The sequence below is a fragment of the Acomys minous genome (assembly GCF_964271855.1).
Source record: "Acomys minous genome assembly, chromosome: 9".
Lineage (NCBI taxonomy): Eukaryota > Metazoa > Chordata > Mammalia > Rodentia > Muridae > Acomys > Acomys minous.
Genome location: NC_140490.1, coordinates 45270622 through 45287506, shown reverse-complemented (window position 1 = coordinate 45287506; position 16885 = coordinate 45270622). Strand labels below are relative to the sequence as shown.

Sequence of the window (16885 nt, the reverse complement as noted above, 5' to 3'; positions counted from 1 at the left end):
CATTCTCTGGGCCCTGATGTGCTGCTGTCTTCAAACAGGAGACAAAGCCTCCCAGCCTATGCCACAGAGCATGCGCCATCCCCCATCATCTTCTCTGCTGCACTCGGGCCTCAGGCTCGGGGAAGGTGCCTGCCTTCTGGGAGGTTGCCTTCCTCTTGTAGTTTCTCTGTGCCAGGCCCCTGGAGCTTCCTTGCTGGGCAAACAGGACTTCCTATGCATTTATGAAGAACTCTGAGTCCTCAAGGAGCTAAGTTAGGCTCCCCACCTGAGTCAGGTAGAAGCCAGGTACCAGCCTGTCTCCCATAGCCAGGCTGGGGAGACTCAAGCCTCAGCCTCCGCAGTAGTACAGAGCATCAAGACAGGGCCTGACAGATGCCTCTTTTTGTTCGTTTGTTTGTTTTATCAAGACTCACTTTGTAGACCAGGCTGGCCTCAAACTCACAGAGATCTGCCTGCTTCTGCCTTCCTAGTGCTAGGATTACATGCCTGCGCCACCACACCTGGCTTGACAGATGTCATTTTAACACCAGCTTGGACACCTGGCAAATGCCATTAGACATGGTCCTTGGGAGCAAGTGCACAGTCTCCACAGGAACCCCACAAAGGCAGACCAGCCAAGAGCTGCCCCCTCCCCATGAGCCCCAACACCACTTAGCTTGTAGAGCGGCAGCACTCCCTCCAACTGTGAGTGTCTGCCAAGAACAGCCTGCACGCCCCTTGATGTCCCCCAAGCCCCAGAAAACCTTCCTGCTGAACAGGGAGGACAAGCTGGTTGCAGTGACCGTTCATAGTCACATCTTTGACCCTTGTGATTCAGCCTCCACCAGGAAGCCTGCCACAGCCGCACCTGCAGATGAGAGAAAACACGCAGAAGCCTTTGTCTAAAGGCTGTCAGCTGTGCAAATGTTCACCCTCCCATCACACAGCCCCAGGGGGGGGGGGGTCCCCAAGTAGTTCCTGCTCCTCTCAAAAACACAGTGTCCCCTGAGCCGATGGGGCAGGTAGCTCTTCCATAAAGTCTCCTCAAAGGGTTCTTCGTTCCCACAGAAGCACCCCCAGGGCAGGACTGTTCCCATGTGAGCACGTGTGGCCCAGCAGGATTGTCCACACACCCAGCCATACAGGAGGCCAAAATAAGCCATAGAGAAAGGCACCAGGGCCCCTGTACATTGCCAAGGGCTTGTGTTATACAGAGGTCACCACTTCTTTTCCTAAGCCTGGCCCAGCAGCTAAGAACAGGTAGAGTTGCCCAGAGTGGTGGCGCACGCCTTTAATCCCAGTGCTCAGGAGGCAGAGGCAAGGGAGATCACTACGAGTTTGAGGCCAGCCTGGTCTACAAAGCTAGTCTAGGACAGCCAAGGCTACACAGAGAAACCCTATCTCAAAAAGCCAAAACAAACAAACAACAACAAAAACAGGTAGAGTCAGAAGGATGAGACCCAGCCCAGCCCCTCACCACCCAGTAAGCACTCCAGGTGGGAAGCTGGCAGCGGCTGCTGTTCACTCTGGCAGGCAGAGGGGCTCTGCTCTGGCCTGGGGTGAAGAGACACAAAGAACCTGCCTGAAAACCACCGGCAAGCCATCAGGGAAGCAGCCAGTGGAGCTGGAACGTTCCAAAGTCACCATCTCACTCCCCTGCACGGAACAGAGCCGTCTTTGTCTTTCTATCATTGTGGTCATCAAATATTTACTGAGGCTGACAGGCCATTTCAGACAGGCCAGAAGTGAGTCTCACAGGCTCTTCCTGGGGGCAAGAGGAGACAGAGCTGCGAGGAGAGGGGGGCAGTAAACACAGGGGTGCAAGTAACCACTGGGAAGAGAAGGGGGAGACTCCAGCAGGATGCTGTCTCGGGGCCTCAGCCAACCCCTCACCTGGGGCTTAGGTCCTAGTTATCGGAGAAAGTTGTCAGGGATATCAGCCAGCTGGGCTGCTACTCTGGCCCTGCTCCCATGAGTACTGCCACAGAAAGGAAGTGGCAAGGGCCTGAGCCACCTGCAGAGAGCACTCAGAGGGAGAACCTCCCCCCAAAGCTTCCTGCAGCGCTTGCTCCCCAGTCTGGCACAGACACCCTTTCTCTTTTAGCGAGAACCATCCTAGAGATATAATTTAGGGGTCTTGTTGTTTCCCAAGTTGGCCTCATAGCTAGCTCATCAGGTAGCCAAGAATGACCTTGAACTTCTGATCCACCTGTTCCCGCTTCTTGAGTGCTAGGATTACAGGTGTGCACAACACAGCTGGTTTAGTCCACACTAGGGACTGAGCCCAGGACTCCTTGCATGCTGAGTTTCAGCCCCAGCACCTATCGTTTGTACGTTTCATCTACACAAGCCCAGGTGGGACAGGCTGTGGGCCACTACCACACCTGTTCCCAACTCCACCAAAGACAGGCAAAAATGGTACAGGAACCCCAGAACAAACTTCACACTCCTGATGGTGTCACAGTGAACAGAACCTCCATATATCACCCACATGAGACTACAGATAAGTGCCGTGTCACCTCCACTCCTGGGGCTGAAGCCACACACAGCACCTGCCACACGCACTGGGCTGGTACAGCAGGCCAGCAAGTAAGAAAGAGACCTTCTTCCCACCTCCAAGCATGGTACTGGTGGACCTTGGCTTTCCAGAGACAAAGGTACCCATACGGGCACAGCAGGCACACGGTCTCAGTATGCCTTCTTAAGCTAACAGCCTCTCAGTAGCTGAAGCAGCCTTGCTTGACAATGACCTGTCTGCTACGGCACCTGGCCAGCCCTTGACACTGTGCCAACTTAGGGGTCACAGGGCCTCTGAAACTCCCTGCCTCTCCTCACTCCCCTCCACAGCCTTGTGTTTTCTACACTTCTTCCGAAAGGGTCAAATTCTCTCCTCTGATGAAACTAACTACTAAGGAGAAGAAACACCCAGGCCTATCTGGAACAGCGCTGGAAGCTTGCTGCTGATGTGAAGACGGAACGGCGGCACCCCACAGCACCCTTCACTGCCAGAAGCACAAACCCTACTGCCAAAGGGGGTGAGGGGGCCCAAGGGTCGGGCACAGGCAAGAGAAAAGGAGAAGCACTGAAACCCTGAAGGCATGGGAACAGGGAGGAGGCACTCCACCCCAAACTCAAGACATTAGTTAGCTTCTGGGAGGCGCAGCCAGGCTGAGACCACACCCCAAAATAGGGAGAAATTCTCCTAGTGTCTCTCAGGCTCAGACAAAGACTGTAGCCTCAGGCTCAGCCTGGAAGGGTACATAAGTTTGAGCCAATTGGAGGGCATAGGTAAGGGCTAAGCAGAGTCTCTGCCCACGCCTGCCCCCCAGCAAGGGGACAACAGGTAGGGCTAGTCCAGGCACAATTTACAATAAAATGGACCTGTGCCCATATTGCCCAACCAATCTCAGTTGGGAGGTGGGGAGGTGGGGCTAGGGTGGGTGGAGATGGCCCTGGGCAGTTGATGAGACCTCTGCATATGTCAGCAAAGATGAAGTAAGCATGACACTGAAAGACTTCCCAAGAAGATGACATCAGACAAGGTCACCTCACAGCAAGGAAGGCAGGTCAGAGGCTCCATACCATCATATCCCGTCCCTAGAGACAGCCTCTTTTGATAGTCACCCCTCTGTTAGGGTGTCACCCCAACAAAAACAGGTCCAGGGATAGCAGAAAAAAGAGCTCAGACATACTCTGGCCCAACTCAGGCCAGCCAGCCATCCTGTCAGGTCTCGGAGAAGTCACAGGAGTTCGACCAGTAGTCAGCGGACAGGGGTGGGTGAGTCTATTATCCAAACCTCCTAAGCCGGAGCGCAGAGTGAAGGGAGGCGACGGGTTCCTAAGAGCACCAAGTCAGCTTAGAACAGAGTGCAACAGCTGCAGCCCGCTGCCCAGGATGGTCAGACTTCATGGCAGTCCTGGGCTCAAAGCAGGCGCCCAAAATAAGGCTGAACAGCCATCCTGACGTCCCTCTGCGTCCTCCTCAGAAGGGAAAATGGAAGCCCTCCCTACTAGGAGCGTCTTGGTCTCCCATGGGGCCTCAGGGCACCCATGGGTGGCGGCTCAGCTATTTCTGGGCTAGCCTGGCCAGCGCCGTGACCTGCACGTGTGACACCCCAAGGCAGCCGGCTCCAGAGACACACAATCCAACCCCCACTGGGCAGAAACACCAGACAAAACCACCAGAGGCTCTATACATACCGCTGCCTGATAACACAGAAAGGCTAACTGGTAGCAGGTAATAAAGGGGCAAGGGGTGAGCCCCCAAGCCAAAGTTCTTGTCTTTTCTTTCTGTTTTTTGTTTTTTGTGTTTTTGTTTTTGTTTTTCGAGGCAGGATTTCTCTGTATAACAGTCCTGGCTGTTCTGGACTCACTTTATAGACCAGGCTGGCCTTGAGCTCACAGAGATCCCCTTGCCCCTGCCTCCCCAGTGCTGGGATTAAAGACATGTGCTACCACATTGGGCCACCAAAGTTATTTTCATTGCTACTTCATAACTGCAATTTTACTACTGTTATGAGCTATAATATAAATAGCTGTGTTTTCCAATGGTCTTAGGTGAGCCCTATGAAAGGGTCATTCGACCCTCAGAAGGGTTGCAACCCACAGGTAGAGAACCACTGTTCTAGATTAAAATAGATGCAACAAGCGAACGCCACACCAGTCTCTTCACTGACTACATCCCATGTGCAAGCAGGGAGCCCAGAGAGAACAATTGTGGGAATCAAAAGGCCACACACCAGACAAATCCAACGGGATCCACCTACCTGGGCCTGGGCGGAGCCTTGCAGAGGCTCTGTGGGGACCTGTCCCTGTTCCTGTCAGGAGATGCTTGCTGAAGTATTCAGGGAGGAACCCAAAGTGGGTCAGATAAAACGCACACAAATGCAGCGATGGAGCCGCCTGAGCGCCCAGCTCCTAATTGCACTCTGCCAGTAGCTAGGGATTTTCAAAAAGTACAAGTTTGAGGGGAAAGGAAACTGGACAGCTGGGAGAAGAAAACACTGTGCTGGGGCCCATATGGTAGGTGAAGAGCAAGGGGCAGGACATTCCAGAGAAGAGGGCAAGCTGCCCCGGGGCCTGTAAGTGTCCACAGTGGCCAGGTGTGGAAGAGAACAGGCAGGCTGGCTGGCAGGTGGGCTGCTCTGTTTGGGACCTACCCAGGCAAATGAAGGCTCCTTTGCACACAGCACTGACACTCCCCAGAGAGAGAAAACCTACTGTCCTATCCTGGGCACCAGGGTCCTCAGCCTCAGGTAACAGATCAAGAGCAGTTATGCCAATCAAGCCTTTCCCAGACACCCCTGCAGCTATGAAGGCCACAGATCCTCTTGCAGCCAGAAAGGTCAGAGAAGATGCCGTATGTATGTATGTATGTATGTATGTATGCACGCATGCATGTATGCATGCATGCATGTATGTATGTATTTTTGTTTTGTTTTATTTCTCAAGACAGGGTTTCTCCATGTAGCCTTGGCTGTCCTGGACTCACTTTGTAGACCAGGCTGGCCTCGAACTCACAATGATCCACCTGCCTATGCCTCCTGGGATTAAAGGCATGCGCCATCACGCCCAGCTAGATAAGAATTAAAACACATGGGGCTAGAGAGATGGCTCAGTGGTTAAGAGCACTGTCTGCTCTTCTGAAGGACCCAGGTTCAATTCCCAGCACCCACATGGCAGCTCACAACTGTCTGTAATTCCAATTCCAAGGGACCTGACACCCCATACCAATGCACATGAAATTAAATTAAATTAAATTTTTAAAAAAGAAGAAGAAGCCGGGCGTGGTGGCACATGCCTGTAATCCCAGCACTTGGGAGGCAGAGGCAGGCAGATAGCTGTGAGTTCGAGGCCAGCCGGGTCTACAAAGTGAGTCCAGGACAGCCAAAGCTAACACAGAGAGACCTTGTTTCAAAACCAAAAAAAGAAGGAGAAGTAGAAGAAGAAGAAGAAGAAGAAGAAGAAGAAGAAGAAGAAGAAGAAGAAGAAGAAGAAGAAGCAGCAGCAGCAGCAGCCGCCGGGTGTAGTGGTGCAGGCCTTTAATCCCAGCACTTGGGAGGCAGAGGCAGGAGGATCACTGTGAGTTTGAGGTCTACAAAGTGAGTCCAGGACAGTCAAGGCTCCACAGAGAAACCCTGTGGGGGGGGGGAGGAAAAAACAAACAAACAAACAAAAAAACAGGAGTCAAATGTCAATGAGTCCTCTTTAGCTCGCCTATGAGCTACAGAGAAAGAAGAAATAAATATTTTATGTCTCTACCAACACTGGCAAGTTGTCTCTGGAGCTCTTAATTGGCTGTCCCTAGATTTCAGATTCTAAACATGACCTAGGATAGGCACAGCTCAATCCATTCACAAGCTCACACACACCGAGAGAAAGGAAAGAAGGGACAAAGGCAGGATATGGCAGGGTCACGGGGCCAAGACCAGCTTTCCACATCTAGCTCCACAGGTGTCAACAGCACCACTGACTCGTGCAGGACAACACACACTTGCAGAGATACGAGGAAATACCATGAGAAAACCTCTACCACCAGCCACCCTCCACCAGGGCATCCCATCCCACTCTGGCCACAAGATGCCCTACAGAGAGAGGAAAGGTGAAGGCAAGCCTCAGTCTCCCCTACATCCCAGCAATTCACAACACAGTAGGCTTTTTAAAGGCTCCAAGAAGCTCTGCAATAGCAGTTGCCCAGCTGACGCAGCATGTCCCAGGCTTTTCTCTCTGCAGCCACACTTTAAACACATGTAAGACATTCAAGCAACAGAGATACAGTGGGCCCACACCATTCAACCTTTCATGGGCTCCTTCTGGATAAGCCTGTCTCATCTCTGAAAACAGAATTTCCATGGCTGATGGGCTCATAGGTGGGTCTCAACACCCAAGGAAGTTCTCTTCAAACTCAAGCCCCTTCCTTTCTGCCCTGTCACCATGTTCAGCCTGGCTGAAATGTCCATGTCCTGTCAGGCTGAGGCCTGAGCCAGGGGCTCCCTGCTGAGAAAAGCCCTGGCGCTACCCTGAGCCAAACCTCCAGGACTCTAGACACAGAGCCTCTCACCACTGTCCCTCACCCTCAGGTGGGGACAGTGCTCCTGGCCAAAACTTCAATGACGTCAAAATCCTCCAGGACACAGCTGGCCCTTAAACAACAGGGTGAGAGGCACAGCCGCTTGAAAAAGCCCCTGACTCAGAGCTGCTCTGCTGGTCCAAGGAGCCTGAGCCTAGAGCCGAGCTGAGCTACACTCTCTGGAAACATCTCCTCAGGACCAGCACAGGTTCCCTGAGCCAGGTGGGATCATAGCATGGCACAACCTCTTTCACGGCAACAAATCAAGACAGACTGACAGCTGTCACACCCTGCGTGTGTGCAGAGCACTGAAAGGTAAAACACACAATCAAGGCAGCTGCATTTGATGAATAGTAGGTGGCTTTTTATTTCGGGGAACATTTAGATGAGTGAGGCCCCTCTTCCTTCATAAACTCCGTTTTGTGGAGAAGTTCTGGGTTTTGGAAGGATGGAGTTCCCTGTGCTGGGAAAGTTCCACATGTGTAGCACACTTATAAGCAATGAGACAAAGTAGACATATCATTATTCCCTGGAGACAATGGTCAAGGCTGACAGTTCACTCAATGCCGTATACCCTGTGACCTCACACACGTGAAAGCTACCTGCAACCAGCACTGTCATACCACACAGAATGGCCGCGCTGTGTTCTGTTGCTCCTCGTCCCTGCTTTATTTTCATTTTGCCTCCATGACTTTACCTTTTTCTGTTAAACTTAATTAATTTCTTAAAATTGTATTTATTTACTGGGAGGAGGCACACATGGAGAGGTCAGAGGTCAGAACTTTCAGGGGGGCAGTTTTCTCTCTACATTTGGATGCCTTCACCCACTGAGCCATCTTGCAGCCTTGGTTCTGCCTTTTAGAGCATGCGTGCAGTCGATTCATTTTAGCACAGTAATATCTGCACTGCTATGGCGTATTCATCATAGGCTGTCTTCTTTACTCATGCACATTTAGGATTCTTCCCTGTCTTCCATGGCTTGACAGCTCTGCCTTTTTTTTAGTGCTGACTAGTGCTCCATTTTCTGGATGTACCACAAAACCCACTCATCTACTGAAGGATATCTTGGGTGCTTCTATGTTTTAACACCTACAAATGAGGCTGTTAACATTCATGCACAGGTCTTTAATGTGGGGGTTATAGCTTTCGATGGTTCATGATAGGGTGAATACTAAGAAGGCAGACTACTGGAGCACCGCTTTCCACTCCCCACCATGATGAGGGAGCACTCCAGTTGCTCCATGTCCTCATTAGCATGTGGTGTTGTCAGCTGCTCTGACATTAGGCATTCTAATGAGTATTCGGTGTGTTCTCACTGGGGCTTGAGTTTGCATCTCCCTGGCAACATGTGATGCTAAGTATCTTTTCATACTTATTGGCTATATGAACATCTTCATAGGCCTACTTAGGCCTTTTGCCTATATTATGATGATGATGATGGTGATGATGATGCCTACTTAAAGCTTAAGCCTATATTATTATTATTATTATTATTATTATTATTATTATTATTATTATTATTATTATTATTATTTTATCTGATTGTTTTCTTACTGCTGAGTTCTAAAAACTTCGTGTGTTTTGGATTTCTTTATCAGAGCTATTTGTCAATATTTTCTCCCTGTCTGTGGCTGGTCTCTTGACTGTCTTTCACAGACAAGATTTTAATTTTAATGAAGCTCAGCTTATCAATTATTTGCCATGGGCTGTGCCTTAGGTGGTTCATCTAAAAGGTCATTGCCAAAGCCAAAGTCGCCTGGGCTTTTGCCTAGCTTCTAAGCGTTTTAGACGTAGATGTGATCCTTTTCAGGTTGATTGTTTGTTCAGAAGGGCATGTGCTCTGGGCCCTGCGGTCTGAAGTGTGTGCACTCTCTCGTTACCTTTTGTTTTATGTCTTTCTGCAGAGCTGAAATGGATCCTAGCACCTAACTCAGCAAGCACTGTGCTGAGCCACAGCCCTGGATTTGAAGGTACACCTGTCATGGCCGGTTTATTTGTTGAAAAGCCTTGCACTCCTCAGTGAAAAGACTCCTTTATTAAAGCCATCAACATTCTTTGTGTGGGTCTTCTCTTGGGCTCTTTCTTCTAGTCTTCCCATCTGTCTACCCTTTGACCAACATCACACTATCTCGATCACTTCTTTATTCTTTTCCATAGTTCTAATATATATTTAATGAAAGCTGGCTTGGCAGTAGTAATCCAATACTTGGGGAACCAAGAACAAAACCCGGGCTTCAGAACGCTGGGAAGCAGGGGAAAACTGCAGCCATTCTCCATTCACCAAAGCCCACCAGCCCGCCTCTCAGGCAGAAGTCTTCACGCTGGGGGAGCAGCAGGCACACCCAGGCCCTGACTTGCCTTTTGCAACTCCAGCTGTTGTGCTTGCGCGCCCTGACCCTTATCTGCAACTTGGATGATGAGGCTGGTGCAGCCCAGAGCCCCAGGCTCTGCTGCGCCCCACCAGGTGGAGACTGGGGCTCAGCCCTGCCAGGATCAACTTGCTCTCCACAGCCACAAACTGCTGTTTACTGTGCAGGTGGGAAGAGGGTCATTTCAGGGCCATCTATACGCTCCTCCGTGAGATGCAATTCTGAGAGCTGGCCAGCACCATCCCCCTATCCCAAGGTAAAAACACTAAGGCTCTCAGTAGCAAGTACCCACCAATCAGGTAGCAGGGTACACACACATACACAGTATCCTCATGTATAGGGCCCAGAATCTTTGGGGGTATACCTTGCCTGGCTATATGTTCCCAAACCCCCTTGCTACCACTACTCAGGGAAGTACTTGCTAAGACCCTAGGATCCATCTCAGCTCTGCAAAAAGACAAGGGTTTCACCACAGCTGCTGGCCCAGGGCGGACCGCAAAGGAGACCAGACATGCAGCCTAAACCTCCACTGGACCAGGTCAAGTTCTCTTCCCTTACTGTGGTAACCCAGGCCCCATGTATTCACTGGACACATTGCAGCCTCGGCCAAAAGCCAGGTCCAAGCCACAAGGCCCAAGAGATACCCACAGGGCACACAAGAGCCACAAGTAAAACTGAGCTTTCTGGAAGACGAGCACAGCCAACTCAGAACAAGCCAAACAGCCCAGCACTGCAGGCCAGCCCTGCCCAGACTGTGGGAGCTTGCCCTGCATAGCCAGCTAGCAAAATGGAGGAGATGAAAAGGACAACAGAGGCCCACAGTACTTCCTTATTGTGGTTTAGTACCTGAGGCGTGGAAACACTTGCTCCCACCTGTATGATTTTGTGGACAGAACTCACATCAGACCTGGGGGAGACACCAGACAAGGCTGGGGCTCCAGGAACCTCCCCCTCTGGCCTGGCCTCCACCGGGCCACACACCCCGACTCACACCCATCCACCTCATGCTCCATGGCCTACACCGACATGTGAAGCTCCCAAAGGCAGGTTCTGCCAGCAAAACTGTCCTGTGTCCTGCTGGCCCAAGTCCCTGCCCTGCCGTCCACACCCACCTCCTCCGCCTTCACATCCTACGCTCTCTAACAACCGAGTGCACCAGAGTTGAGCCTCCTCCCCGCCCTCTCTAGCTGGCTCTCCACCGTGTACTCTTGCCCTCTCCTCTGCTCAGAGCACCCCAGACAAAAGTCCTGACCACACCCCCAGGCTGCCCTTGAGGCCCATCCAGCTGCCTCACCATGCATACAAGGACTCCCGCATGCTATTCTAGCTCCACCCTCAGGGCCTCTACACAGCTGTCCAGTCCAAATGATGCAGTTCCCTCTCCCAGAAGCCTCCTCAGTGCCCAGCTCTCTCCTCACCACAGCATTCTGAGATCCGCCGACATTTCTCCACGCCTCCTGGGATCATGGCCTGATCCGTCTGCCGTGGTGTCCCCAGGCCTGGAACCAGGGGCCAGGCTCAACCAACAGCACCCCTCACCAACGAGCATGGTCACCCTAGAAGCATAGAGCTTCAAAGCCTGCCTAATCCTCGGGTAACCAAGTGCTCAAGAGCCATTCTGACCTCAGGTGTCACCAGCCCATCTCGTGGCCAGCACATCCAGACCCGGTGCCTGTAGCTCTTCCCAGTTCAGGGCTCAGCCAGTCACACACACCACCTCCAGGCCTCAGTGCTCCATCCCCAAGTTGGCGTGGGGCCCATCTGATATCCTAGGAACTACCTTTAGGTTGCCTGGGCCTCAGCCTTAGGATCTGGCCACTCTGCCCGTGATAACAGGAGGAACATCATCAAGAGTGTAAGTGCTCAGCACATCCCCAGTAGGACACATGCAGATAGAACATGGAAAGAGATGTGGCTGCCTTCACAGAAAGTTCCAGGCCAGTGCCACTAGAGGTAGACCCAAGCTGCTTCACAGGCCATCTGTGTACCAAGAGCTGTAGAAACACCAGCTCAAGGTCATATAAACTACATGTGCCATTTTCCCCTCCTGCTTGCGTCACATGGGGATCGGGCCTTGAACCAGACCCAGTTGGGCACCTCCAAAGGCCTGGGCCTCGGAGAGCACCCCTCAGGTTTTTATTCATCTATAGAAGCACCTGCCTCTATGGGGGCCTGGCCTCCCCACACCCTAGGGATGGTAGCCACAGCCTGGATGGCTACTCACCATACCTGACCACATGTCTCACCACACACACCTCATGACACCACTCAAGAGTGAGAAGGGGGGGGGAGGGGCCCAAGTGCCGGTGCCCACATCTCTACACCTGATGGGAAAGCCATACCCACAGGCCATTCAGGCAGAGAGAGCCAACCTTTCCCACCAACCAAAACAAGACTACTGCGGTCAGCAGGCATGATGGAGGCGAGCTCAGCGTTAACACAGACCAGTTGTCAATTATAGCTCTTTGAACGAAATTAGGCACTCGAGGGGATTAAAAACCAAAGAGAGAGGAAGAAGGCCAGGTGACCGCCAGCCAAATCAGGCCATGCTGTCTCAGAGTGTCCCCTCCCTACAAGCACCATTGCCTGCTGGGACTATAGCTCACTGCCTCCTGTCCCCACACCACAGAGCCAGGGGTAAGAGCAGATAAGGTAGCAGCCAGGCCTCCTGCACAAGGTTATCACAGCATGACCCTGGGACTCTCCAGGCCCTGGGCCTGGGACATCCACTACACCTAGATCCCGTGCAGACAGCCAGGACCCTTGGAAAAGTCTGAGTGGCACTGGGGCTGTCTTCCAAGGCATAAGCCACTCAGGATGATCCCTTGGGTGGCACTTGCTCCCAGCACTGGCAGCTGAGGACACTAAGAATCTGGCTAGAGCATGAGATGGGAACACACAGGTCTTCTAGAAGAACACTGTTGCGCTTAACACAGCAGCAGGACCCACTTAGTGACTGGAGGGCCCTGAGGCCACGTCTCCTCTATCCCTAGCAAGCAAGGCTCTGGTACGGCAGAGGCTCAAAGACTTCTCACCCCCACACTTCCTCCTCGGGCAGCCTACCATCTGCTAGAGTGCAGCCAGTCTCCACGCCAGGGACCGAGGACTGAGTACCCCCACCTGGCACAGGGCCCCACCATGGTGACAGCTCCCTCCCTGCAATAGCAGCCTTCAGCAGACAAAAGTACAGGGACCTGAGCCTCGGAGGACCCTAAATCACCTCAGAGCAGGGAGAAAGGATGAGGACAGGAGGAGTCTAGGGGTATTTTGCTTCCTCCACTGCCATTATAATAAAGCACTCTACTGGCAGGAGTAAAAAGTGCCTTCAAAGGATAAGTAACAGGAGGAAATGCCTTCAAATGTCTCTCTCTCACACACACACACACACCACTAAAAAAAAAAAAAAAAAAAAAAATTCAGGTTCCAGCTCGGCCTGTCTACAGCTGAGAAGGTGGGCCATCTCTCTGTCCTTGATGTGGAATGAGCACATACCGCTCTCCCTGTCAACCCTTTCAACACAGAGTAACTAAAGGGAACCCAGTGTCCTCTAAGCTACTCATAAGGCCTGTGACTGTGTTGACTCCACCCCTTGGCAGAGAACCCTGGAAAGAGACTTCAAGCAGTGTACCACTGTGGAGGCCACACTGGGCCCACCACTGAGGGTGCAAAAAGGAAGCAGCCGCTCAGCGGGCACCTGAGTCAACAGACCAAAGCCCCTTGGGTGTCCAGGGGGCAATGGAGGCTAACTTCCCTAGGAGAAAAACAACAACATCCTGACAGACTCTCCTTTCACCGTGCCATCCAGAATTCAGGAGCTTTCCCCAACAGTTGGAAACACCAAAGACTGCAGAGGTTCAGGAAGAACCCAGTACATGGTGGATAAACCAGGCTCCTTCCTGGGTCCAAAGTCAAGAGACCTATAGCCCACACCCTGCTGGGGTCCTCTGCATATGATGAACGGGGACCCCACCCCAAGACAAGGACTTTGGCTCCCTTCTCCTAGCCTGGGCCCTGATCTGCGTATCTCCAGAAACCCCTGCTACCCCACTCCCTCCTCCATACAGGAGCCTCTAAGTGGGCTTCTCTCACAGCCCTGTCCAGCAAGCCTGTGCCCCACACCCCAACCAGGCTTCTGCCGTCCTCCCAGATCCTGCGACACCAGCTACCTCCTGAATGGTATCAAGAAGTCACTCAGCGTTCCCACCATCGACAATGTGCCTCGTGATGTGGAGGCTTTCACAAGGCTCTAACTGGCCCAGACCCCAGTCATGTGACCCTTCCCTTGGTGGTCCAGATAGAGGAGGGTAACCCCATACAACGCACTGCAGCCTTAGCCAAACACAAACAGAGACGAGAAGACAGGTTCCCCACCTACTTGGGGGGAGGGGTTTCCCAGTCTCCCCCAAGCAAGGAACAGCACTAAAATCCAAAAGCTACCGATTTTTACCTAGAGCCACGCATGTATCCAAAGACCCCTGGCCAGGGGCCAGGCCCCATCCTCTGCTGCCCTGCCCACAACAAGATCAGACTTACTTGCCTTGCCTTAAAGGGAAGGGTTGAATTAACAAGAACCCAAAGCCTCTGAGATGCCGCCTCAGGCAGGCAGGCTTGGCCTGTGGAAGTCTGTCTCACATGCAGCCTGCTGTAGCACCCCTGTTCTGTCCTCTACTCTTGGTGACATTCCATAGTAGCAGCCCCAGCAGGTGCTGAGGGAGCCACACTGGTCATCCGGCAAGGGCAGGAAGTTGGGGAGCCAAGAATCGTGCCATTCTCCAGAACTGAGAATCACCTCCCCTTCCTGGGTCCCCTCTCCTCAGTGCCTCTTCAGGTAGCTGGGACACAGGGCACACTTCAGGGTCCTGGGCTACAGATCTGGCCTACCAACACCTCCGCCTCATTCTGTACCATCAAGGCTGCCTCTCTGCAAGGTCTAGGACAGCGGTTCTCAACCTGTGGGTTTCAACCCTTTTACAGGGGTCACCATCGGAAAAATACAGGTGCTTACATTACGATTCATAACAGTAACAAAATTACAGTTATGAAGTAGCAACAAAAAAAAAATTTATGGAGCTGGGTGTGGTGACGCACGCCTCTAATCCCAGCACTCAGAAAGCAGAAGCAGGTGATCTCTGTGAGTTTGAGGCCAGCCTGGTCTACAAAGCGAGTCCAGGACAGCCAAGGCTACACAGAGAAACCCTGTCTCAATAATAATAATAATTATTATTGTTATTATTACTATTATTGTTATTATTATTTTATGGTTTGGGGGGTGGAGTCATCACAACGTAAGAACCTGTATTAAAGGGTTGCAGCACTAGGATGGTTGAGAGCCGTTGCTCTAGGACATGCCAGGCAGGAACCAGGGATGTTCCTCATGGGAACCCCACGGGAGAAAGGAAACTCAGCTCCTGCTGAAAGCCTCCAAGACACCACCCACCCTCTCATGTAACGCCATGTGTCCATGACAGAACCAAAGGGCAGGGTAGAAGCAAAACCGCTGAAGCTCTTGGTCTCAGAAGGATTAATGACAGGTCAACACCCCTGAACATACACATGCAGAGCACCCTGCAGGTGCTGAGAACACAGCACCTGAATCCCATTTCTGGGCCAGAAGGGCAGGCATCCTGCAGTGGATGGCAGCCCTGGCACCCAGGTCACCCATGCTTGCCCAGGATGCATTATTAGCCCTGGAAGGCCAGCTAACTTTACAGGCCAGCGGGGTAGGCTTGCACCTCCAGCCAGCACTCTCCCAGTCGGGCCCCTGCCTGACAGCTGCCCCTCCCTCCCGGTAAGGGAGGGCCTGTAAACACCCCTTGTGACAGAAGCTGCCTCCTCTTCCAAGGCTGGCCCCAGGACGGCTAGGGTTGCTGCGGTTTATATAATCTTCAGGGCCAGGGCTGACACAGCTAACGTGAGGGCAAGGTTATGAAAAATGCATGCTGAGCCTCTGCTTCCAAAAAGAAAGGAAAGAGGAGACAGAAACAAATAAAGGTGGAAGGAAGAAAAGGGGGTGGGGAAGAGGTAAAAAGAGAGAAAAAGAAGGAAGGCAAGAATTTTTCATGATTTGCACTCACGCATCTAATAAACCAGGCTCTTCCAACACCAAGAGGCTGCTGACGGGACTTCGAGCAGGGCCCCCAAGGGCCCACCAAGCATCACTCTTGAGTCAGAAGAAGCCCCTGCGGGCATCTGCAACTGTCACCCTACATCTTGCAGGGCACAGGAAGATGCTAATTTGAGGGGTTCAGGAACTTCCAAACCACCTACAAAGGGATCAGAAAACAGCCCTCTCTCTCACTACCCTCCAGTCTCTGAGTCAATAAAAGTGGGTGGGTTCTGAGGACCTACAAGGAGCATGGGCTGACTGACAGAAGAAACCTCCACTGCCCACTTCAGCGCTGCTGTCAGTGTGGGCACACACCCAGACTTGACCTCCAAGATGACAAGCCTCAACCTGTGCACAGGTCCAGAAACAATACCAACAGGCTAGCCATACACAAGGCATATGTCCTGCAGGACACCCACACAGAGGGTGACACATACCAGCCACCACCATCCCCAGGGCTGCCTAAAGCCCTGCCTATGAGCAAGGACACACCCAAGGACGTATCTGCTTGCAGCCCACCTGCGGGGCAAGCAGCCCTCACCTGCAGTTCACACCATGCCACTTCCACCCAGGTCTCCGTGTCCAGCCCCTTGTAGACCGTCTTGAAGGAGCCCCTGCCCAACTCGATGTCGAACTTGAGGAAGCGGCCGTCCAAGGAGGTGGCCACCGCCTTGAGGTCGTCCTCATCGTCCTCCTCTTCCTCGGGTTCATCCTTGCGTGCACGCCCGGGCTCGGGCTTTGCCTCGGTGGCTCCAGCGTCTTGTGTCGGGGCCGGTGTCTCCTCCTGCCGCGGGCCGCCGTCGGGGACCGGCGCGGCTGCGGCTGAGGAGGTGGCGGGATCTGGGCTGGGCTCCTGCGCGCCTCCTCGCTCCGGGCCAGGGTCCGAGGGGGCACTCGGGGAGCCCGGAGGCGCTGCGGGCGCGGCAGGCGCGGGCGCGGCGGGGCGGCCCCGGGCGCGCTCCGCGATGAGGCGGCGCGTCTTGCAGAGTAGAAGCACCCGGCGCTGCAGGGGCTGTGGGGGCTGCGCGCTCGGCGTCTCGGTCGCCTCCAGGCCCGGTGGCTCCTCCTGGTCCGACTCCACCACGCTGCGCCGCAGGAAACGCTGGGGCCCCAGCCGGGCCGCCCTCGTCCGCGGCTCCGCCATGCCCGCCGACCCCGTGCCGCGCCCGGCCTCCATCAGCGCGCCGGGGGCGTCTCGGCGGCCGCCATCGCCGTCCATCTCTGCGGGCCAAGGACACACGGGTCCCGCGTGAGTGCCAGCCCTGCCGCACCTGCCTGGGCCGCGGGATGAGACAGCGCCGCCTCTGGGCCCGCGCCCTGCCCAGCCCCGCCGCAGAAGTGGCCTGCCGGGCGGTCCACTGC

The 16885-nt window shown here is 53.4% G+C and overlaps 1 protein-coding gene across 10 annotated transcripts in view; it reads right to left on the bottom strand.

The window, feature by feature from the left end:
- The window catches only part of WNK2 (WNK lysine deficient protein kinase 2), a 113805-nt gene that overhangs the window by 96269 nt on the left and 651 nt on the right, over window positions 1–16885 (bottom strand). For all 10 annotated transcript variants that reach the window (XM_084797172.1, XM_084797174.1, XM_084797175.1 and 7 more), the window contains exon 2: window positions 16065–16744. In XM_084797172.1, coding sequence (XP_084653298.1) covers window positions 16065–16742 — 678 coding nt within the window. In that variant the 5' untranslated portion in view covers window positions 16743–16744. The remainder of the gene's footprint in view (window positions 1–16064; window positions 16745–16885) is intronic.